The sequence below is a fragment of the Eurosta solidaginis genome, chromosome 2, assembly GCF_040869045.1.
Source record: "Eurosta solidaginis isolate ZX-2024a chromosome 2, ASM4086904v1, whole genome shotgun sequence".
Classification (NCBI taxonomy): Eukaryota; Metazoa; Arthropoda; class Insecta; order Diptera; family Tephritidae; genus Eurosta; species Eurosta solidaginis.
In genome coordinates, this window is record NC_090320.1 from 42,926,359 (window position 1) to 42,952,140 (window position 25,782).

A 25,782-nucleotide genomic window follows, 5' to 3' on the forward strand; every position below is an offset into this window, starting at 1 on the left:
CAAGGGTTGTCTTGTTTTCATCCATACTGATTTTGGAATATTAAAAGATTATTGATTGTGAAGTGTTAACAATTTGTGAAATTTAAAAAAATACCTTGAAAATAAAAAGGCCTAAAAAGAAGGGGTTGTCTCAAATTCAGTATAAGCTACATATAAAGTAAAAATTTTCATCTTCTCTCCTCACAATTTGGTCTATATTAATTTTGAATTTAAGAAACTGCGAAAATATACAACTTAAAGAGACAGTTTTCAAATATAAAGGGTTTAAGCCTTTTAGTAAACTTAAAAAGTGTATTTCGTAAACATTTTCAATGAAGAATTTTGAGTTTGGGATCTTGGATGTGTAATGTAATATAATAGAAATGAAAAGTAAGGATTGTGAAATTCTTAAGTTTAAGGAGCTTTCAATGTTTAACGTTTTCAATGTAAAAAGGGCTAAAAATCATATTTTGAGGAGGATAATGTAGGAAATAGTACTAAATTTAACCAAAAAGCACTATGTGGCAACACTGCAGACACAAGAAGGTGTTGCTTTGGTCGAACATCTACTGTATCTTGATTGAATTCGCCCTTTTACACCGCCACTGTGCGTTATTTTCAATACGTGTGTCATTTCAGACAACCGATTACTCGGGTTTTCCTTTTAATATATATGCATACGTACATACATAAGTACAATCATATATCGGTACTGTAATCTTTGATGATTACACATGCGGATATTGCCAATATAGAAGTATTAAAAAGTACGACAGCAAACAAGGTCGCACTTTCCCAGGGGGAGTAATATGTAACATCATTTTTTTTTTTATAATCAAAACAGAAAAGAGAAGAAGGACGGCCATCTTGTGATTATGCCTCCTCCAACACAAGAAAATTACATACTACAAAAACATTGTTTACATTTTCAACAACGGTTTTTCGCAACATATTTTGAATATCTAATACACCAACAGTGAACTATTATTAGCGCATACTCGCTCGTATATGTATTATGTACATGTTCAAATGAGTTCATTTGGTGTACACACACAAATTGAATGCTTTGATCTAGCCGACAGAACTGCAACAATTTTTCTCCATACGGCGCGTCAAACGGCAGGAGAACGGAATTATAGCTGCAACTGGAAGCCTTATTATCGCAATTTAAAACAGGGAAATTTACAAGAAAAAATACAGAGTAATACAAAACCGATATTGATGCAGATTAAAAAATACATTGTAAAACAGCTGATTTGGTCAATTACGCCAAGAACAAAGTAACGGTAGTTTCAAGTACTTCACAGTTAGTTTTCTCGACATCGTGAATGTATAACATACATACATATATATGTATACATACTATCTGCCGGTTTTCGAAGCGTTGTGAACGCCTTATCTACCGATACCTGATTTTGACAAGCGCCGTTATAAAAGATTTAACGGTAACAAACACAAAAAATCAACAATCAATCATAGCTGAAGATATTTTTGCAACAAACGAAAACAAAAAATCATGCCACACAACAGTCATAGTTCACAATCTCGTCATGGTGCTGGTGGCTCATCTAGTGACGATTTGGGTAGCACCGATGAAGTGAAAGTTTTCAAAGATGAAGGCGATCGTGAGGAGGAGAAAATATCATCCGAAAACTTGCTTGAAGAAAAATCAAGCTTGATTGATTTAACCGAGAGTGAGGAAAAAGGCTCAAAATTACCAGCAAGACCTGAATTGGACCCAGTTTTCAGCAAAATTGAACCACATGCGCCTGGCTTCAACATGGGCTACTTGGTATCGCATTATTCATACGCCAATGGCGCTGCCGCTGGTTTACCGGTTACAATGGCAAGCAAAATGGGTTTACCACCATTTTTCTGTCATAGCGGTGATCACCTTACAACACCACCCCCTGCACATTGCGGTATACCACCATATCAACTGGATCCCAAAACGATGGCTCTGACACGCCCAACTTTATATACGTTTCCCTCAACTCAGTATGCCTATCCAATGCTTGGGCCGGATATGGCACCATCATGGCATACGCCAAGTGTATACTCAGCTGCATCTAGTTTTAGAAATCCCTATACCTCCTCATTACCCATTAGCACCACATTATCAAGTGACTTCCCATTTCGCTTCTCACCAAATCTGCTACCTACAGTACATACATCACCGCATCATGTGCTCAATCCTCATGCAACGATGGTAACATCCGCTGGTCCCTCTAAACAGGATTGTCATCAAGAACCCTCAACAAGTCATGCCAGATTTGCACGAAACATGGATAGCAAAATGGGCGGGGCCAATTCAAAGGGAAACGAATGCAAAGATATTGTAAATGATAAAAAGAAGCCACATATCAAAAAACCATTGAATGCCTTTATGCTCTATATGAGGGAGATGCGTGCCAAAGTAGTTGCCGAGTGTACACTTAAGGAGTCGGCAGCCATAAATCAAATACTGGGGCGTAGGTGGCATGAACTTAGTCGGGAAGAGCAGAGCAAATATTACGAGAAGGCACGTCAAGAGCGTCAACTACACATGGAACTATATCCAGGATGGAGTGCACGCGACAATTATGGCTATGTCTCTAAAAAAAAAAAACGCAAAAAAGATCGGTCTCCCGCGGACTCAGGCGGGAATAATCTCAAAAAGTGCCGCGCCCGATTCGGTTTAGACCAACAAAACCAATGGTGCAAACCCTGCCGACGTAAAAAAAAATGCATACGTTATATGGAAGCGATGAGCGGCGGCGGTAGCGCTAGCAGCAGTGGCACCAAGGAGGATTTGTACCAAGAATCGGACGATTTAGATGATCATGGCAGCGAAGACGATAATATCGGTAGCCCAGGTAGCTTTGATGATAATAATAAAACGGCAGACGATGACACAGAATCCCTAAATCGGTCATTATCTAGTCCAGGGGGTCTGAGTGCGTTGTCTAGCCTTCGAAGTCCTTCCACTAGTTTGGCCAGCCCATTAAATCTGCTAACTAGTCCTGCATTACCAGCAACAGTGGGTTTACCATCCTTTGGTCTAAACGAACTGCAACATCACCAGGAAGCATTAAGTCAACAACAACAGCAATGGGCACATCAGCAACAATCGTCACATAAAAGTCAGCATTTATCCCGACCGAGTAATGCTGTCGAAACGTCTACACAGCTCATAGGAATGCAGCAACAGCATCAAACACATCAGCAACAACACTTAAATCAGCATACACAGCACTTCAATCCGCATATGCATCCAGCAGTTACACTCGCAAATAGTAATATCTTCCAACATGGTAAAGCGTCCAATCCTTTTCCTTACAATAATGATGGCGGTAGATGCATTGATCCAACGAATACCTCATCTTCAGAAGCTGCAGTAGTATCTGCGGCAGCGGCAGCATTTACAGAAAGCACAATGCTCTCACTATTAAATCCTAGTCCATCCATACCGAGTAACCTAGCACCTCCGTCAAGTAGTGGTTCTATTGCGACAACAACTCAAATGTTAACCAATTCCAGTAGTATTGCGACGACGTGCAATTCGAATGCGAGTACGATTAGTACTGATATCATCACAAGTACATCAAACATCACAACCCCCAATAGCACGCCAAATGGGTGCGACTCATACGGCAATAACACCCACGCTACTGTTAGCAATATAAAGACGCTTAGTAGTGGCAATACTGAAATCAATACTGCGTCTACGAAGTACGCACTGTCGGCGTCGGGCGCGAAAACGCCTGTTGAAAACTTCGAAAAGTCATTAACAACCCCAACGCATCGCAATCCAATTGGCGCAAATCCACATGACATTAACAACCCCCTCAGCATCAACCAACTTACAAAATGTGGCGAAAATACAAACAGCAGCAGTAGTAGTAACATCAATAGACATAATCAAACACAAAATATTATGGATACGAATAGTCTTAATGCGTTAGCACAGCAATATAAGAATATAAACCAACAACAAAAGCATCATCACCAGTTGACAGCGCCCATTTTGTTGCCGCAAGCAGGTATACAACAATATCAACAGCAACAACAACATCAAAATGCCCTCACACGCCACCATCATCACCCGCATGCGCATTCACCACTCTTTCACCAACATTTTCAACAATTTAGCCATCACTTGGCATCCGTGGCGGCGGCAGCAGGCGTACACTTGCCAAATATATTGAATGCGGCAGCAGTTGTAGGTACCAACAATCCGTTACGAACAAGTGAGAGTAATGACACCAAGGAAGAAAAATTATCAAAAGCCGCCTGCAGTGAGGCACTTCTTGCAACTACAACCATCACAACAACGTCGACGACGACAACAACTGCGATAACGACAACATCTTCAACAGAAGCTGCGGGCGGCAGTGGGGGTACTACTACTACGGGCAGTGGCAACAATTTGGTGATGGCAACGGTGGCAATGGCCGCTGCAGCAGAAACAATACCAACGTCCAAAAGCGAAAGTTCTAGCAACATTCGTAACAATAAGAGCGGTACAACTAACGGTGAAAGTGATGCGAGCAGCGTTACGGTAACGAGATAGCAAAAAGTTGTTCTACCAGGTGATATCAACACTACCGTACTGATAGAGAGAGAAACACTCATCCGAAACACTGGCACAACAAGGACAACAATCAGGTTGCTCATTATATTTCTTGTTAATATTTAACAGCCACCCTAAACAAGAGCGACAGCGTCATCTAGCTTTCAAATCCGAATTAGAGCAGCAGCATCAACGCTATACAGGTGGGCGAATTCTTGTTGGGTGGTAGCGATCAGTAGCAGCCTTACTCAGACTCACATAAACTGCTTACTATCAAATTCCTCTCTCAATGTCCCTTTAGTTATGAATGAGGCAATGATAGTTGTACAGTCATTGGGAGCCGAAATACGGCTGCAAATTGGCAAGCATTTTCACATTATTAAATCAGAGGTCCTAACACCTTATAGAAATTCACCCCTAGTTCAGCGTTAGATCCTGCTCTCTTCACCTGTGTTAATCAAGCCAGATTTAGGTCACAATTCAGCATATTCGTCGCGTTTATCAGCTTACGCTTCCTTTCAATAGATATTTCAACTGCTGAGTCGAATATCAACCTCTTTCGGATACCGTTTCGAAAACTCGCTGCCTCAGCAATCTTTTGAGAAAGGCCATTTATAAGATTTTGTTTGAAAGACGCCTTAATTAAAAGTATTTTTAACGCCTTACCAGAATCTTAAAACCCAACTAAAATTTGGTTCAAAATTACCTATCTCAAATTTTGCTCAAAAACACCCCATCTCAAGATAAATTCAATAAGACTATTCCATGAAACTCGCAATGACACAATTCTAAAGTACGTTTGCGAAGTTTACGGTGTTCAGAGTTGCTCTAATATATTTTGAGCTGAGATAGGGCGAGATTTCTAATGGTCTGAAAATGTATAAGAATTTATTAGACGTGACACATGAATGCCGAAAAACCTTGTTTATGGGTAGTGCTTCTTATGGCGTTTTCTATTCTAAAAATAATGTTACCCTGTTACCTTTTCTCGGTTCTCTCAGAAGTATATGTGTTCATTTCACGAAGTATTTTCGTCTGAAAGAGAAAAATAACACTTTTACCTACAATCTCAACCATTTTGCAGAGCGCCAAGTATCCCGACTCAAAAGTGAGGGTAACGCCAGTGTAAACTGAAAATACCATTACCTTCAGACAATTCACAATTTCGATTGTGCCATTCTCTCGCGACAATCATGTCTAAGATTCATAATATACCATATCCACAAATGTCCCTAATTGGTACTGCTTAGATGTGAAAATTACGCAGAATGACTAATTAGAATAGTTACATCTCGCTTCTTTTGGAGATAACTATGTCAAAATCCAGCTGGATGTGATTCGGTCACTAGCTCTTGTCATGCGTTCGTCCATTAGAGCCTCCTTACACTACCATTTCAGGGTTTTGCCTAATTTGCAGGGACGGAAAATAATATTTCTTTTTCGGAGTCGAAAAAATCCCGGATAAAAAATTGTCCTAGGCGAAAATGTTTGAGTTCCCTATAGCAATATCATGTCGAATCTTGCATTCTTTTTATTTTTCGAACTTTTCCATAAAAGTCCACATATAAAAGTAAAATCTGTATTTTTATTTTTTGAGTCTGATAGAACTAGTTAAACTCGGACTTTTAAAAATAAAAGTCTGGAAATAAAAGTTAAATCCGGACTTTTATTTTAAGGCCAAAATAAAAGTCCGGCTTGATAACAAAGAAGTGGCTTATCCGAATTTCCGGACTTTTATTTTTACCTAGTTCTATCGGACTCAGGTAATAAAAATCTGAAAATAAATTTTATCTTGATCCAAATATATCAAAATTCCAAAATTAATAGTTTTGCAAGGAATTATATTATAAAAGGAATAACAGTTTCCGCCCCTGCTAATTTGCGTTCCCAGTGTGCAGTAGGTTAATTCAAGCACCCTGTACCATACAATCATATATAATGTAATAAGCGAATAGGGTGGTCCGTAGAGTTTTCGAAAGAAACCAGAGGATGGGGAAAAATTGACTAGATAACTCCACTTTGACATCCTCTATGCAACTAACACAGCTGAGATTCCGATCAAACCACGCCCCGTCATCACTCCAACCACCATTCAGAGATGGACCTAAGTGAACCCCAGTTCCATTGATCGGTTGACAAGCGGCGTCTCAAAGTTCCTATTGTCATTTATTAATTGGCTCTTAAATGCCTTAGCGATTTTAGTCGTTTCGTAACAAGTCATGGCAGCTATTCCGGTTTAGGGATAACTGAAGCCAATTGGGAGTACCAAGGGAGGTGAAGTCTTCCTCAACCTGCCTCTCAGAACTCAGTGGAGATCTCCACCTTCCTCTGCTTTCGGTGTTGACGTAAATACTTTCCATTCAAAGTATCCAGAAGTTTAAGTTAAACACCCTAACACATGGCGCACAGGATAGTATCCCGTCCACCGAGTTTTTTGATAGCGGCGACTCACGATTGGAAAACGTTGCAGTAATCGGACAGCTTCAATTTCCAGCTGCATCGCACTACCCAGTGCTCCATATACATGACCGGCTGGACCAACTGATCATATAGTCCTTGCAACACTTTTGTGGAGAGCCTCCCCCAGTCAGCTGCATTGCTTACTACTAAGCTTAGTAAAAATGCTGCCAACTGATTCTGACTGTAAGGGAACGCAGCTATCGACTGCCGTTGTAAAGTTGTTACCTTCGCCCTTCGCTTTACATCATCTATTGACAACTAGAAAAGCTAAAAGCTAAAAGCTTGTATAAAAATTGTATTCGCAACGCATCAATATTCATTAAGCGCAAGTTTTTCATGACTTTTGGATTTTTCATGTTTTAGTTGAGGTTTAAACTGGCATATTAGAAACACTTTGATCTGGCACTGGTTTAATGAGGGCGAGCATCTTACACAGATGAAGCGAAGAAATTCGGGAGTTGAAAGTTGATTGCAGAATACGAAGAATTCAAACACCATTATAGGGTTTTAGATGTATAGAAAGTTTGAAAATGGTCCAAGTATTTTTTTAATTTGACATATCATTTTTGTTTAAGTAATAATTTTTAATTTAATCTTAATTTAATTATAGAACTTACGATAACAACATGTAAATTCATGCATATATGATAAAATGTAATTGATCGTGATTGAGTCTGGTGGACTACGGAAATAGCCAAGGGTTATTTTCAATTACAACGATATAGACTACTGTAGAGTAAAACAAATCGAAAATGAGGTATGATTTTTGCACATTAAATACCCAATTTCCTACACCACATCACCTAGATACTTTCCATCATTCTCAACACTAATAAGTCTTCCAAGTCATCCATTTACATGTTTGATTTTTTTTTAAATTATTACATACTCGTATTTATCTTCATTGCTATGTAATTGTTTTTTTAATTTACTTACGTAAGTACTAGCTTGTTGTCTTTTTCGTACTAGTCCAATTTTGCAGAATTATAAGACTTATAAAGAAAAACGTTTTCCTATTGCCATTGTTAAAATAAAAAAAAAACATTGTTATTTGTTTCTGTTGCTTCACCTGACGCGCGTCGCTTTGTCGCTCTTGTTTAGGTAGTAGTACAAAAGTTGAGAGCCTTTAACGCTGAGCGTTCGAAAAGTTAACGCGCTCAACGCTCTTATTTAGGATTGTCTGCAATAGTTATGCATAGACAAGTGTTGCCAACGATGCCTTTTTCGTCCTTTTTGACGATTATTTTTTCATTCCAATGACGATTAGACGTTTTTATATATACTGAAAAATGACGATTTAAGCTCATGTGTCAACATAGTTATATATACAAACAACATATTCATATATACATATATATATGCATTTTAAGGTATCTTTTTTAAGATTTAAAAAAATAGTAAGTAAGACAAATTAATAATATTTCCGTGTTAGGAAAAAATTATCATTATTATAACTTAAAACGAGACCATGATCTTCTTTATTTTGAAACATATATTTAGTGTAATTAAAATTAAGTTATATAGAACCGCAATAAGTTGCCGGGAAGTTGCCATTTCTTTGCTCATTGTTTTTTGAAATCACTTTACAAGTATAAACTATACATAGAAACACTGCTCAAGCTATTAATAGCGAGTTCAGAGAACTTAAACGTTTTGGTCTAAAATAATAAAAAAAAAAGAAATATTTGTATGAAATTGACAGTTTCTGATTGTTTTTTTTTTAAACCCTTTCCAATATCAAAGGAACAATTGATGCCAAGGCGTTTTGAATATAAAACAGGGAACAGCTTGGCGTGAGAAAAAAGAAGCTAAAAACCCAAATATTAATTTTTAGTTTGAAATTCTAGGGTTTTTCCGCGTTGAAGGTTGTGGCACAGCTAGCAGATCTAAAAGCAGCAAATAGCATAGGTCCTAGAAAGCTTCTGATGTTTGTCATTAGGACGAAGTTATTTTATAACATAGGTCCTAGTGTCTGATAGGGCTTTTCATTTAAATCGTCGACCAAACTTCTGATAACATTATGTACTCATTCAATCTATATGAAGTTCTCACGGACCGACCAGTTCAACCTTACCTAAGCATTTTAAAATGTTTTATGTAGGTTGAGATATAATAGAACTTGAATACCGTTTCCGATGCCTTGAAATTTAGGGTTGATTTAGACATCGGATTTCGGTTCCTTCTATTGGAAATCATATGTAATACAAAAGTTAATCACTAGAGAAGTTTAATTTATTTTTTTACGGACTAGCTAAAAATAATAATAAAAGTTCAAGTTAAAACCGTTAAATTAAACCCGTTATTAAAACAAAGCAGGCTACTTTATCAATTTGCGAGTTGTATAGCCTTAGATATAAATATTCAATCATATCAAAATTCCTTTTATAAGTTACTTCGATAAACAATACAACCCGATAAATTTTAGATCCAGAACTGAGGCTATATTTGTAATTGTCTTTGGTAAGAGGAAGCTGAATCCATGCCAGCATTTATATTACGGAAAACCAACCGCCAAATTTCAGCTTCCGAACGCTTAAAATCCCACGTCAATATCTCTAAAACAGAAAAGTATGCAACAAGCAATAGCAGCCTAAGACCACGTTTACACATGCCTTTTCATAGAATATCCTTTTACCAACGTTTCGCACTACATATCGACAGAAGACGAACATAGCCTAATAATAATTTAATTTAAAAAAATTAATAGTCACTGTTATCCTTGGTACTAGACCGACTGTGTTCTTACAATGTCGTTGCTCAAGGACGAAGATGACACCAATATATTTCTTGCATCAATTATATGGTTGGCTCATCTCATTTCTTTTATTTCACTGATATAGGGATTGTCAAAAGGAGATAGCAAATGCAAAATGTAACCAACACATTGACAATTACTTACTGCCGTGGTAGTCAATTTTTTATAAAAAAATAGTTTCACAGCACGTTAATTTAATTTTTTTTGTTACTAAATGCATCAAATTTAGCGCACTATTTTCCAACAACACAATAATTGCAAAGTTTTATGTTTTCCCTTCCTTCCATTCGCCTAACACCAACACGCAGATTTTGACAATCTGAACAAAGGTATGTTGTTGCTGTAGAGATGAGCGAACCATCTTCGCGTTCAAATGAAGCTTGATCCAGATATGGATAGAGATTTAACATGCAAATGCATCAACAGTGTGATCCACATGGATCAATTTGTTCCCTTCAAAAAACGCGAGTACTCTATAAATAGTGTAAGGAATACTCCTTTAGGAGTATAGGAGTGTTCCAAAACGAATTTGTATTCATAAAAAAATGTGCTCCAATTAACATTGCGATGTCCTAGGAGAGAAGTAGGTGATCCCACTCTCGCTTTGTTTGTGAGTATTCCATAGAGTACATACGTGAGAGTACTTTCCCTGTAGTACTCCATGGAGCACCCACAGAGGATCCTATGCCAAAGTACTAAAGAGGAATTGTGTCGGAAAGAATTATCGGAGTGAATTTAATTTAAAATGAAAGTAAATTAAGAGGGGCAATACAACTTTTATATATTATACTACGAATATTCTTAGGTTATTTAGCATTTGCGTGAATAAAGAAACTAATATTTCTCTATACATACTATAGTATGTATACTTAAAACCAGTGCGCAGTTGCATTTTATCAGAGTTGCCATAGTAAAATTTTATTATCAGTTATATGTATGCAATATTTTACTCTTGGCAACTCTGTTCGGTCGCCATCGTGTCGTGATCACGGTCGTTAAAAAACGAGCAATGATCGGCTGATGGTGGTCCGCAAACGCATTGCAAAGGAGTATTGTTAGAGTACTCCAACATGAAGAAAATGGAACACGTAATCCAACAATTTTTGCACGGTTGTTGCATTTGCATGTTAAATTTCTATACCTATCTGGATCACACTTCATTGGAACACAACACATATAGTTGAACCATCCTCGTGTTCCAATGCAACGTGAACCAGATACGGATAGAGACAGATAGATCCATATGGTTCACATTTTTGTTGCATTTGCATGTTAAATCTGTATCCTTATCTGGTTCACGTTTCATTGGAACACGGGGTATGATTTCTTGGCCAAACCAGGGCTCTCCTGTGCATTTTTCTAAAAATCTTTAGAAAAGGGGCAGTAAACATTTAAGTTTTCTCGAGAGGTGGATACTATTTGACCAACGGCAGTTTACTTAAGCATTTTTTATATGGACTTTTCACAATTGGTTTTGTTATGACACCAGCAATATGTAGCATTGATTTTCACAAAGTTTACCGAAGTGTTTTATATAAGTTTACTTTTAGTTACATATCAATTTTTTTAATTGTACATTCAGCAGTGTTTCACAATCATTTTACGAACTTTAAATTTATTTTAAAATTTTAACCGAATGAAAATGTCTAAAATGGTGAAAACTATAGTATAGTCCTTACGATTCCAAAAATCGGTATGCGAGTTTTCCGCTTCTTGTTCCTCAATCCAATATGATCCTCTAATTTGACTGCAATCTTTAGAAATATGTTTGTCTAGTCTACTTAAGTATATTAAAGAACTCTTTTTTTTCAAAATCAAGTAACTGCACCGAAAAACAGAAAAAGTTTGAAAACAAATCTAGCTGGCTCGAGATTATTTAAAGTTAAATAAATTTTCGTGCCATAACATCGAGATACAATTACAAATTTTAAGAAAAGTAACTCCCAAGACTTACATTCAAACACACATATGTAAGACTTTCATATATATACATACATTATATAAAACATAATGACCCCTTTTAATGCAATACAATCTTTAGTTTTTGTTATGTTTTTTTTTTCAAATATTTCTTAAATAAAAAAATAATGAAAAATAAATTGAAATGTTTACATTTTTGAATGAGAGCTTAAACCCGAAATTACGAATTTATAACAATTTGGAAAATAAAGAATATATACATACATATTTACAAACAGACTGACTCATTGCAGCCAAATATTTTTTAAGGTGCTTCAGCAAAATATTGATCTACTATCTGGAAAAATATATTCTCACAAAATTGCAGGCGAAAATTTTTATTAAAACCACTTTTCTGAAAGTATAGAAGGCTTTTTGAAAATTGAAATGGATTTTATACATTAGGGTACTTCAATCCACTTTAACTCGGAACTTCTTTTATAAAACAAGATTATAACGAGAAAAAAATAATATTATGAAGAGCTCTTTAGTGGAGCTCACTAAGTTTTTCAACGACATTTGATTTGATGTTTTAGCAAATCTCTAACCATAACGATTTTGACACGCTATATTCATTTTTTATTGATGTTCTTTAATCTATCAACAACTATTGTCGCTAAACAGAACATTTTAAGGTTGCCAACAACATTAGCGGTAAAATCACTTTTCTTCCATTTAAGCTAAATATAACTGTCAAATCATTCGCGGTGTTAAATCTGAGTTAGTGAATCGTGAAAAGCGTTAGTTAAAGCTTCGACAAATCCCGTCGTCAAAAGTTAGTGAATTCCATTGTTGTATACTAGAATTTGGAAAAAAAACACCTGAGGCAAATTAAACCGGAAGAGGGTTCTAATTACACTGGTTTACATCCAAAATGCACCAGAGACGCCATTATGAAATTCCTATGTAAAATCACCCCCTGATTCCGAAAATCAAGGTTATTTTTAATTCTATGGTAACATTTTTGAGATATATATATGTCTCAAGAACGAATTGAGCAATTCCAAAAGGGTTTGAAGCCTTTAAAAGGTAATAAAATTTGCTATAAACTAGTCCATCGATTTTGTTGAAGGAAAGCTTTTTTTTTTGTAATAAAACAGAGTTTAGAGAGAAAAAAAAATCTGCAAAAAAATAAAAAGTATTCGAGATCCTTCCTCGCAAATTACAAATTTTATAATTTTACAAAAAAAAATTGAAAAAATCCGTAATGATTGTTCGTTATCTTTGAATCTGCAGGATATAGCAAAACGTTTTGTATGCACAGTTTATAGCAAATTTTATTACCTTTTAAAGGCTTCATACCATTTTGGAATTGCTCAATTCGTTCTTGAGACATATATGATTAAGTGGACCCAATTTTTTTTTTTTTTTTTTTTGAATAACGGTAATTCGTAAATATCTCAAAAACGTTACCATAGAATTAAAAATAACCTTGATTTTCGGAATCAGGGGATGATTTTACATAGGAATTTCATAATAGCGTCTCTGGTGCAGAAAGAAAGTTGGAATTTGTGATCCAGTGTTATTACAGTTTTGAGTGGGAATTTGTGAATAAATTGATATTTTGTTTGAGCACCAAAAAAAAAAAGTTTGTCGCAAATGAGGCAGTCTAATATACAAACATACATAGATATAAATGTACGTTAATGGCGGACTCAGCATTCTTGTACGGGTGCACTTTTTAACATAAAGCATGTGAAGTGCGTTTCACTATTCAGGACTGCACGCGGATTTCAACTTCAGCTATTGCTAAATTTCCTCCCTAAAAATATGTATACCAATATCAAGAACACCTAAAAGTATGCAACGTTTAGGTATACATATGTGTTACGCACAGTTATTATATATCGCCCCGTTTCTACGTTAACCACGTATCTACAATTGAGAAAGTGTTGGAAAATGGAAAAAAACTATTTCAATAACTTGCGTTTTGCATAAAGAAAATATATATATGTAAATGAAGGAGCTTAAAGCCATGGCAGTAATATATTTTGAAAACGTGATTTCATGTCATCTTTGTCGATGCCTTATGAGTGTTTTTACATAAAAAACTGGTACGTAGTTAATACAGAAACGGAACGATATAATCAACCAAATCTTGCAGTATGACCGCCGGTATCTGGGCATAAATGATGCATACTTTTACGCGAGTCAGTTATGACTTAAAAAAATGTTTAAAGAAATTTAGCAAAAGCTATATGTGGAATATGGCTGCAGCACTTGAGTCATGAAAGCGTTCGTATACATCGTAAATAATTTAAAACAAATTTTCACAAACAAAGATTCATTATTACTTTTTCGCCAGGCTCTGAGAGCAAAAAATTTCTTGTTAGTTCAATATCAAATGTGTACGAGCAAGAATGTTGGGCCGGTCTGAAATGTTCAATTAGTCTAGAATTAATTAATAAAAAATAAAAAAAAAACTTAATATTTTGGCCAATATTTTATATGTATGTATGTGAAACTGTGTTAGTGATTAATCAAATTTAAATTCTCCTGAGAAAAACTTACAAATCTGTAGATTATAGATTCTTAAGTTTCGGCCATATGTAAATTAAGAGCGTTGGCAGATTAAGTCTGACCATATTTTCGTTCTTTGCAATCTTTAGTAATAAATACAAGCAAAAATCATATTTTTAGCTGTTTTATTTGAAACGAAAGAGTTTTTTTTTTTTAATTCTTGCAGAGTAAGTCATATATGTAGATACCTCTTATATATTATCCACACGGAACCTTTCATTCGTGGTTCACTCTCCCACTTGGCCTCGAACTACCTGTACTTCAAATTTTATACAAAATTTTGAGGATGAAGCATTTCATTAAAATGGAAGCAAAAGAGAAAATTGTTAAGAAAATTATGATTTAAAATTTTTATTTAGGGAAATGATGCAATGTTGTCAGAAATAATATTGTAGCTCCAAGGTCCGGTTTTTCAGTGTGAGTTTAAACATCTGTTAAAATTGGCTACAGTTTAACCTTGCTACTCTGCTCGATAACATACAATTTTATTGTTAATCTTAGTTCAAGCGGCCAAAGTGGCATGTTTAAACTCTAGTCAACTGTAATTAAAACTCGCTCTGAAAAACCTGACCTAAAAGAACAATTTGCAGGCCTTGTAGCTGCCAAATAAAGGCGAATGAATGAAGAAGCCACCCTGTTTACTGGTCACTTCGTAAGTAAGGTAGTGAATTAAGGGCCAATTAAACTTCCGTAACCCTAACGCCGTAGTCGTAACCATACCCATATCCATAACCATCTCCAATGTGATCGATTAATGGTGCCTTAACCTAAAAATCGTGAAAATTTCATAAAAATGAAGAAAACGCCAAAAATTATAAACATATTACACAAAAAAAAGTCTCTTAAGGCTTGGTTTCCTCGGAATGCGGTGCCGCTTTATTACGACCGCTAAAGAACGGCCGGTATACTCACCGTTTTCAGCGGCACCGCTTTGTTGGAAACTACGAACACTTACGGCAGACGATCCACAAAATTTTATTTAAGTTTTTGCTTTTTTATAGTTTTTCCACTTATTTTTTTAACTGCACATACATAAATAAAACATGTTCAAAAAAATAAAAATTCAAAAATGTTGTTTATTTTATAAATATTTGACAAAATGTTCACCGCTTTGACAATAGCGTTGGCGAAAAACTGTGATGAACGAGTTTCTACCGTCATGACGGCCGTAATATTTTATGCCTGCCGCTATATTACGTTACGGTGAACTTCACCGTCTTCTTAGTTTACACATAATTACTTTTACACTGCAACAATTTTGACAACATATTCTAGCGTTATGTAACGGCCGCTAAATAGCGGCACCGCTTTCGAGGGAACCAAGCCTTTAGTCATAACGTATCCAAAACAATGAATAAAAACTAAAAAAGTTATTAAATTCACCAACTCAAATATTTTTAGGTTATGGATATGGCGAGAAACCAAAAACCAATTGGTTAGCTATGGTATGGTTATGGCGTTAGCGTTATGGTATGGCACCATTAATCGATTACATTGATTTCCATAAGGTAGGTTCGATCAGCTGTTTTATCTCGTTATGGTTTTGTGGTTATAAGTCACCATTAAGCTGGAGACATTGGTGCTTTATCGGTAACCTTATAACAGCTGATTCGACCAATCTTATGAGAATCAATGCAATCGATTATTGGTGCCGCTAAGGTCGTAACCGTATCGTAGCCAACCAATTGGGTTTTGGTTTTACCGCCGTAACGATAAACAGCTGATTACGTTAGGGGTACGGATACAGCGATACGGCATACGGCACCAATGACTCCGGCTTTAATTGGCCCCTTATTCCGAGCTTCAATTATGGCGGATTCACATAAGGCCTTTAGCCGCTTTGCTTCACTTTATAGCTTCGACTACGGCATAGGAATGAAACGCTTGGCCGATTTCTTCGCTTTGAATAGACTGAAGCTTTTTGGAAACCCGCAGTGTGGACACTATTTTATTAATGTAAGTGCATACTTAAGCTCTGATTACGCATACTTAACAAAAATAATTACAACTTGAGAACCGTCTCTCTAGGCACGTTCTATTTCTTTTGAATGTAAATTATTGCACCATCATGCAGAAATCACAAATGGTCTATACATTTGACCAAACCAACGACGAAAGGTTGTCAAAATAGCGGTTCACAGTAACTTACCTGACGTTATGTGGATGCTCGTGATAAACGGATTTCAGATTCAAATTCAAAATTTCGAAATATATATATATATAAGTCGGTGGGTTATCTAACAAAATTCTCAAGCTAAACTTTTCTGTTTTAAGATATTATTACAAGGTCTGGAAGCTCCTACAAAATTTTACCGCCGCTTAATAGGCATAAATCAAAAAAATATTAAGTGAAAAGGAACATGAGCGTTACGCAGCTTTCAGCGATGATTGGGAGTGAAAAGTTCGGCTAAGGAGCGGATTCAAGCGTGTTGGGGAGGGAATGGGAATATTAGTCTTCAGAAAGTGGTCTTATTGAATCTATCAACGGCAGCTTAGAATGGAGACAATTTAACTGCAAAAATTACACAGGCTCCTTCGTTACTAAAATCGTCAGATATAACAAATTAGGCCAAAATCAGCGCTACGTCTTTGATTTTGGTCTGAAGCAGCGGCGGCCATTTTATTGCCAAAAATTCCATATATATGTAACTGGTTGCTCATTGCGCAGGTCTGTTAATCCCCTTACAAAATTCAACAGTTAGCTTTGTACATTGTATGGTATGTGGCAAGGAGGCTGTAATGAAGCAAATGAAGCGTAAACTGTATGAAGGGTATGTGAGTATTTGCTAACAAGATTAAAAACAACCCATTGGCAACTATTTCTTCCCTTTCAGATTTCAACAACACGAAAAGTACACATTCAATACCCAATGGAGAATAATGGTGGGGGGTAAATGAATAAGAAAGGTGGCATTACAACAATTTGTACCACAAATTCTCCTCGTGGTATAACAGGGATTTCACATCATCATGCTCTAAATTTAAATGCGCGTGGTCCTCCACTGAGATGTTTTTTAGCATGAATGAAGTTAGTTAATAAACGTAGCAGCTTTAGACGAATTGACATTATGCAGGAATAAGAAAATTACCAAATATATACGTAGGTGCCCTTAAAGGATTCAGGGTCTCTTTTTAGAAAGACTCTTCGGGGGATTCAAAATTGCAAGAACATAGTTCAAGGTCATTTCCAAGAATTAAACTTTTAGTCGGAAATACTAAATCTTTTTCGTTTGGTGCATTTTTCCGAAGTAAGTTCAACAAAATGTAAAGTAGCTACTTTGGGAGACGTAGACGACCTAATCGACCAGAAGATACACGATGCCGTCGACGAAGGTCAAGAAGACAGTTTGGTTGATCAGGAAGATACATCGGGTGGTATGAAAGGGCAACGATTGGCTGAAGGCTATAAACCTGATATCAAGAAACGCAGGGGATTCGAACCCAGGGTTGTGAGTCAGGCTAGGCGCATAGACAAGACATGTTAAATCTGGAGGCGAGAGGAACCCAAACAGCGAGACAGCAACTACCTCGAAAGTTTCAATTCAGAGAGAGGATGGGAATTGTGGTAAGGTGCCAATAATAAAGAGTAGAACGGATAAAGTGTGGCGTAAAGTCTCCGGCTTTTTCGGGGAAGCCAATGTGAGGTTACGCTGTAACAATGACTTTCCTTGAAAAAATAAATGAACCCATGCGGTAGTACCTGACTGGGGCGTTAATTGATTGTAGGAATGCTTATGGCCAGATCCCACCCAAAGGTGAAGTTCTGTAGAAAAGGAGCTTCTGAATATCATCATCAGGATGTAAGTAAATCGCATCCATCCCTCGATTCAGCGGGTTGATATAATCCAGTTAAGTTCATAATGTGCAACAGAAACGCTACATCGAAACGGCTAAAGGGAATAGTTCCAGACGTTCAAAGGCAAGACACAATCGCACGACTTAAGGTGGTAGATAGAACTGATCCTGACGATATCAAAGCCAAGGTATGGACTATATGTGTGGTAAAGTCAGCAGATGCGCTGATCCTTCTGCTTTGTAAAAACCCGACTATACTAAAACAAGATTGGGATACTTCGCTTATCTTGCCCACTGAAATACATTCTCCAAATGAACAAGCAGGTGAAGGCAAAATATCGCGCGCGGTATGGGCAGTATTCATATACAATTCACGAAGGAAGTCCTAACGATAAAAATCATAATACGCTAAAGGGGAAAGAGACCACGAGAGCCTAAAGTTGTAGGAACAAGAAGAAGTCGTAAATGTAACGACCAAGGTGTTGAAGGGGAACAGAAGTTCAATGATGCTGTTGGTCCTACAAATAAACCTTTAACACAGTGTAGTGGCGTCCTTACTCTTGAGAATGCTTTGGCGGAAAGTTTTCCGAGCTCAATTTGTGTAGTTTCGGTGTTTGTTATGCGAAATCGGACGCATGGTGAGACCTGGGAGCATCTATGCTCACTGATGTGTTTAAGTTCAGGATTGAGTACCTAGGGGTCAGCTGCTGAAACTAGACGCAAAAACTGGCTCTTATCTCTGAAGAGAGAAGACTTAGGGCTCACGATGGGCACACTAACTGAACACTGCCTTCTGATGTCACATGCTTATAAGATAGGCCTCGTCAGTAGCAGCAGGTGTAGGAAATGCATGAACCGGTTGAGCACGTTCTGTGTTCGTGTCCTACGCTCAAGGCTCCAGCTATTAGGGACGGCAGAGTTGCCAAATCTCGAGGCAGCAATGAAGCTAGGTCCTGGAAAACTTCTTGTATTTGCTAAGAGGACGAAGTTATTCTATGACATAAGTCCTGGCTCCTGCTTTGGGTTATTCCGTTTGGTTGTCAAACAAATTCTGGTAACACTATGGGCACATTCAGTATGTGTGAAGCCTTTATTGACTGGCCAGTTCAACCTAACCTAGGGGTCCTAGCTATCAAACCATATGGCTCAAAACGAATAGGTCCCACCAGTTCAAGAGGTGTTTGAATGGGGAATGGCTCAAACAGTGGCACTTCATAAATGCGGATTGGCACCACACTGTACAAACAATAGAGGGAAATCCCTTTCGTATTTTCAGCCAAGAAGGAAAGTCGTGAAACCATTTTTAGGCATATGATTGGCGTTTAACGGGATTATCCTTTGATATCACAGGCATATAAATTGGGTGGTGTCGATTGAGCATATGTTCTGTTCGTGCCTTATTAGAAGTGCAAGTGTAAATTACAGTTTAGTAAACATCAGTTTAGACTCCCACTTTGGATATAAAATTTTCCACTTTTGAATGAATGATTTTTTAAAACTTGTTTAATGGTGCGCGCTTAGAAAACTTCTTTTTACGATTCTTCAGATAAGTTAGTACAAATATTCGGGTTTCGCTTCATTTGTTGGCCGGTTCATGGACGTTATAGAATACTTTTTATATTTCTTTTTCGCAGCTTGTATACTTTTCGTCTTACTTACTTACTTAATAGGGGCCCAACCGTTTATGCAGTACAGCTCATCATTTATTCTTCTTCGTTAGTCGCCGTCGCATAGAGACCCATAAATCTTTCGAAGAACGAAGAACATATAGCAGGACTCGTACGATAAGTGACTTGTAGAGCATAAATTCAGAAACCACGGCATATAGGCAGGTCCTTTTCGTACTGCCGAAGGCGGCTTTGACGAATAGGTGATGTGTATCGATTGTTTTCAAGAAGGCTGATTCCGCAAAAGTTTTGGTCTAGGCTACTTTGAGATTTGGAAAGCCACTGTCAAAATCTAAATTCCTTATTTTCATAGCACAAATCGAAACCGCCTTGACTCATTCTTAAGAATTTAAAGTTTTATTCAGGCCATAGCAGTATAGCGCCATCTTTTATCAGACAAACGGTATATATGGTCCCTTGCCTGAGTTTCAAAAGAGATCTTGGCCCACAATTGAGACGGAGGGTTGGTGTCAAGGTGCAGGAATGACAGAACATACTGCACATGTGTATACGGATGGTTCCAAATTAATGGAAGTGGTCTGGTCTGCTGTTTACTGTATCGATCCAGAAATAAGTAAATCCAGCAGCAGAAATTTTGGAGGAAACGTGCTTAAGATGCAGTCGCGCCAATATATATATATATATATTGATAGTCAGGAGGCGATTAAGGCAATGATCTCAGACAGTACTTTATGAGGAAGTGTTCTGGAATGCCAAGAAGCATTGGAAAAACTTCGCTCAGGTCGGACCATACATCTGTGCTGGCTTACCGGTCATAAAGGGATAGAAGGTAACGAAAAGCCAAAGTTGGCAAAGGAGGGTGCAACACTAGCTGAAACGACGGTAGACGTCCTAATCCGTTTGGGAGGAACTAAAAGGTATAATTTCTAAGATCATGTGCAAATACTACAATATTATACCAAAAGTGCCTCATATCTCTGAAGAGAGAAGACTTAAGGCTCACGATGGACATACTAACTGAGCACTGCTTTCAGGCGTCATATGCTTAGGCCTCGTCAGTAACAGCGATGAAGGAGGTGCGAGCTGCAGGAAGAAACGGTTGAGCACGTCTTGTATTCGTGTCCTAAGCTCACCAGATCAAGCCTCCAGCTATTAGGGGCGGCAAAGTTGCTAGTTCTCAAGACAGCTATTAAGCTAGGTCCTAGTATTTGCCAACAGGGTGGAGGTATTCTATAACACAAGTGCTGGTACCTGACTGGGGTTATTCGGATTGATCGTCAAATAAATTCTGGTAACACTATGGACACATTCAGTCTATGTGAGGTCTTATTGACCGGCCAGTTCAAACTAACCTAGGTGTCCTTAATGATAATGAGATTACTCCATAACTTGTCCTCACTCATACAAATAAAATGATCGGGAGCCCAATATAGATGAGATTATCGCCTGTTGATCCAGCTATACGCAGCACCGAGAATGTGTCACATTCGGAGTGGTTGGCGGTATCATAATCGACTAATGGGAGGTTCACTCAAGGTGCTGCGCTGCCTGAGGGATGATACAGGCCAGAAGAAAAAATAAACTCATCCCTTATGACTAAGGTCTTATAGTGCCAGTTTTCTCTGTCTTCTCCATTCTTTACTACCCTGCAATCCTTGCTGACTAGTCCTGCGTTTTTGATCCGAGTGACATCCTGGGTGCGTGTTCACGACGTTGAACCCCTCCCAGCCTTGTAGTCTGCAAGGATCTCATCCGTGTTGCTCCCAAGTCCGCTCCATAGCTAAGCTATTCCACTAACGCGATAACAAGGCGTAGTGGAATGCTCGTCAGCACAATATACATACCTTATCCGCCTTTGATTCTAGATGTTCTCATAGACCCTATACTGATCTTTTTACACGGTTTTCAAGCTGTTTGAAGTAATGTTGCCATAAGGGTACCGGTATTACAATAGCCACCTGCGATAGGGCGCAGGAAATGTCGGAGCTACAGCCGAGAGGAGAGTTTAGCGTTGCCCTCGCCTTTTCTTACTACTTTCTTTCATTCCATTGGGAGGAACCTTCCGGTAGAGATGGGCTGTTATGGAAGAGTGAGTTTTCTTAACCATATTAGCCACAGCAGCTCTTTGGTAAGCCCCTCCCCGCTGAGGAGGTTCAGTCGGTGCCCTTTTGCTGTTTAACAGCTTAGCCCGAAGTAGACATGTGGAGACTGGTCGTCTGCTGGTCCTGGTCATTCACTCGAAAGGTCGATCGTCTCCGGGTTCGCAACGTGTTAACTTTCCCCATATGTGCTTAGCCACATCACCGTTTGTGGATTTCCGAATGGTCCTAATTTGTTGCCTCGGTTCTATGTGGTTCGGGGCTAAATTTTCATTTCTCGTTGACACATTCTCAGACGATCTTTAAGGATCGATCGACAACGGCAGATCCCTATGCATAGCAAGAGCAAAACCTTTAACTGCTAATCATGAAATATACTCGGATTCGAAATGGGAAAGGATAAATTCCGCACTATACACGTCTGTACCTTAAGCTTCTGTACAATCAGGGCCATCCCAGAAGACCACGACAACTTACCCACTCATTTTTGAAGAATCCACTAAATGGGGAAATTTAATGTGACTCCTTACTTTAGCGCCCGATTGCTAATACGCGTTTAAAGGTATTGGAAGAGGTTTCAAAAGACACGTTTTGACCACGGTATCAATAATCCGAAGGCGGGAATAAAAAATATCAATTATACCAATAGATATTTTGCAAAAAAAAACATTTGAATATTTTCATGTAGTTATTGTTTTTTTTTTAATCTATCTACGTTTACTTAAACTTTATATGGACTGCTAAGCATTACACTTTATCTACTCTTCTGAAATTTTTGCGCATAAAATTAGTACTGCTAAATTTCAATACATTAGTACATTATACTCAGATGCAACTGAAATATTTGTCTATGTTTCACCTCTACAAATGGCGTATGACTACTATTCATCGCAACCGATTCAGCTATATCCCAGCCAGCATTTTTTGAAAATTTTGATCAAAAAATATTTAAATATCATACCCCAAGATGATTAAAAACGTTCAAATTTAAAAGCATTTTCTGTTCGAAAATTAACGTATCGTCGGGAGAAAAATGTACCATAAATGTGATTATTCTTGAATAATCATTTATGATTCATATTTCGAAACGCTTTTTGTTCATATCTAATATCATTGTAAAATTGGGCTTTAATTGTTTTAGAGTAATATTTGAATGCTTTTCACAGTCATTTTCTGATCATATTCGTGAACATATTTCAATCATTTTGGTTGAGATTTTTGTATCATTTTTGAATGCGATTATGATGCATTTATTCTTCATATCTCATTCAAAATAAGACACTACATGCTAATCTTATTTCATCAGGGGGAGAAAGCATGCGGAAGTGAGCTATTTGAACCACAGGTCACTCGCAAACAAACTTGACCGATATACACCTGCGACTACAACATCCAACATCAGTTATGATCGTCAATATCTTATAAAACGATAAGGTACGGGATGTTGAAGCCGTATTCAGGTATATCAAGAGAGTTTCACTTACCTGGGGTTCAAATAGCTCACAAACTTTGTATTGTCCAACCATTGTGTATTTTTTTGGAAGCCGAAGGTGGAGAAATGATTGGGGACATCTTCGGTTGCGAGCCGCATTTACAATATATTTTGTATAAATAAAAAAATTTATATATTTTTTCTAACTTCATGATTTAAAAAATGGGTGCACGTGAAAAAATAAGAATTTCAATGAAAAGTAAAATTTTAACAAGTATAAAATTTATTGCTCAGTCCACAAAGATAGTCGGAAAAGATTCAGAATGCCGATTGAAAAATTATTAAAAAATTTTGATCACCTAAACTAAACACATTTGATTCAAATATGATTCCTAAATGTGATTGAAAAACAATATTCGGTTTTTGATCATCAAAAGTATTCATATTTGATTATTTCTCTTGTTCACTTGTATGATAACTCATTATTTAGTCAGAAAAAGTAATCTAATTGTACTGATATGTAGGGAAATTCAAAATTGAATCACCTAAATGCTGAGTGGGATGTTATACCCCAGCCAGCATTTTTTGAAAATTTTGATCAAAAAATATTTAAATATCATACCCCAAGATGATTAAAAACGTTCAAATTTAAAAGCATTTTCTGTTCGAAAATTTACGTAACGTCGGGAGAAAAATGTACCATAGATATGATTATTCTTGATTAATCATTTATGATTCATATTTCGAAACGCTTTTTATTCGTATTTGATATCATTGTAAAATTTAGCTTTAATTGTTTTAGAGTAATATTTGACTGCTTTTCACAGTCATTTTCTGATCATATTCGTGAACATATTTCAATCGTTTTGGTTGAGATTTTTGAATCAGTTTTGAATGCGATTATGATGCATTTATTCTTCAAAATAAGATACTACATAATACTTTTATTTCATCAGGGGAAGAAAGCATGCGGAAGTGAGCTATTTGAACCACAGGTCACTCGCAAACAAACTTGGCCGATATACACCTGCGACTACAACATTCAACATCAGCTATGATCGTCAACATCTTAAAATACGATACGGTACGGGATGTTGACGACATATCCAGGTACATATGTCAAGAGAGTTTCACTTACCTGGTCAAATAGCTCACAACTTTTATATTGTCCAACTATTATATATTTTCTGGGAAGCCGAAGGTAGAGAAATAGTTGGGAAATCTTCGGGCACGAGCAGCATTTGCATTGCATTGTCTTGAAGAATGTCTTAATAATAAAAATTTTAAATACATATTTTTTCTGAACTTCATGACTGAAAAAATGTGTGTATGTGAAAAACAAAAAGATTTTCAATAAAAAGTAAAATTTTAACAAGTATAAAACTCATTATTCAGTCAACAAATATAGTCAGAAAAGATTCAGAAAGGTGAATTAAAAATGATTATAAATTTTTGATCACCTAAAGTAAACATCTTTGATTCAAATATGATTCCAAAATTCGATTGAAAAACTATATTCAGTTTTTGATCATCAAAGGCAAGCATATTTGATTATTTTTTTGTTGATTTTTATGAAATATTAAAATGTAATCATCAAAGGACTTCAAAATTGATTCCAAAAAGTGATCGAAAAATGCTTTTCAATTTTTGATCATCAAAAGTATTCATATTTGATTATTTCTTTTGTTCAATTGTATGATAACTCATTATTTAGTCAGAAAGAGTAATCTAATTGTATTCATATGTAGGGAAATTGAAAATTTAATCATCTAAATGCTGAGTGGGACACTATGGCGACCAGAGGTTTGTGTCTGTGCTTTTCGGTACAACATGTTCTGTAGCTAGTTGCCGCTAGATGGGTCTCCTAAGCATTTATCTAAGCGAGGATAAGCGTTTTTTACGCGCAAACGTAAAACGGCTATTGTTGTACAAGCACACTCCCATCAGAAAGGTGTTCTGCGCGGAAATACTTTAGGTTGCGTAGCCGGTGTTGCATCAAACCAAACACGGCCGGATGGATATTATCCATACCACCCCTGGTTTCTGGGCGGTTCGTGGTCATTTTTGGTTTTTTTTTTTATGAGTTTCTCTTTCTATGGCAAGATGGTTTTTAGAGTACCTCGGTAGAGACGTCAAATGAGGTGTTTTGATCTCAGTATCAATTATTCGAAGCCGTAAAAAAATTACTTGCAGAATATTTTTGCAAAAAGAGTTGAAAGTATGCATATGGTTGTTGTTATGAAGAAAGGTGCTCTGCGCGGGTATAAATTTCATCCCCAAATTGGTGCTGCACCCACCCAAGTGTAAATTTTCTAAGCTCGGCCGAAGGTTGCCAATGCAGAAATGGTTAAGACAAACGGTCGACTGGGTAATAGTCTAGTTGAGAGGTCGACTGCTAATACGCTACCAAAAGGTGGTGTCAAAAGACGCCTATTGAACTCGACAACAATAATGCGAAGGCGGAAAATAAAAATTTTAACTCGTTCAAAAGATATTAACGAAAAACCGAAGAATGCCCCGCGGGCCCTTCCGAAGCCGGGGGTGGTATCCATAGAATTTTTGTGCAGAACACCTTTCTGCGTTGGCGGCATTCGGCCGCGCTT

General features: G+C 37.1%; 1 protein-coding gene across 5 annotated transcripts in view; it reads left to right on the forward strand.

Annotated features, from left to right (window-relative positions):
- The window catches only part of pan (pangolin), a 40,838-nt gene extending 23,586 nt beyond the window's left edge, over positions 1 to 17,252 (forward strand). The window contains exons 2-7 of one of the 5 annotated variants that reach the window (XR_010949434.1): positions 824 to 4,626; positions 7,602 to 7,748; positions 15,627 to 16,181; positions 16,254 to 16,449; positions 16,500 to 16,996; positions 17,060 to 17,252. Coding sequence is in view for 1 of the 5 variants with exons in the window: in XM_067765130.1 (XP_067621231.1) it covers positions 1,496 to 4,531 (3,036 nt within the window). In the remaining 4 variants the exon portion in view is untranslated. Of the gene's footprint in view, positions 1 to 823; positions 5,022 to 7,601; positions 7,749 to 14,391; positions 14,485 to 15,626; positions 16,182 to 16,253; positions 17,001 to 17,059 lie in introns of those variants that run through there. The other 4 variants (XR_010949433.1, XR_010949432.1, XR_010949435.1 and 1 more) reach the window with 4 other exon arrangements.
- The last annotated feature ends 8,530 nt before the right edge of the window (positions 17,253 to 25,782 follow it).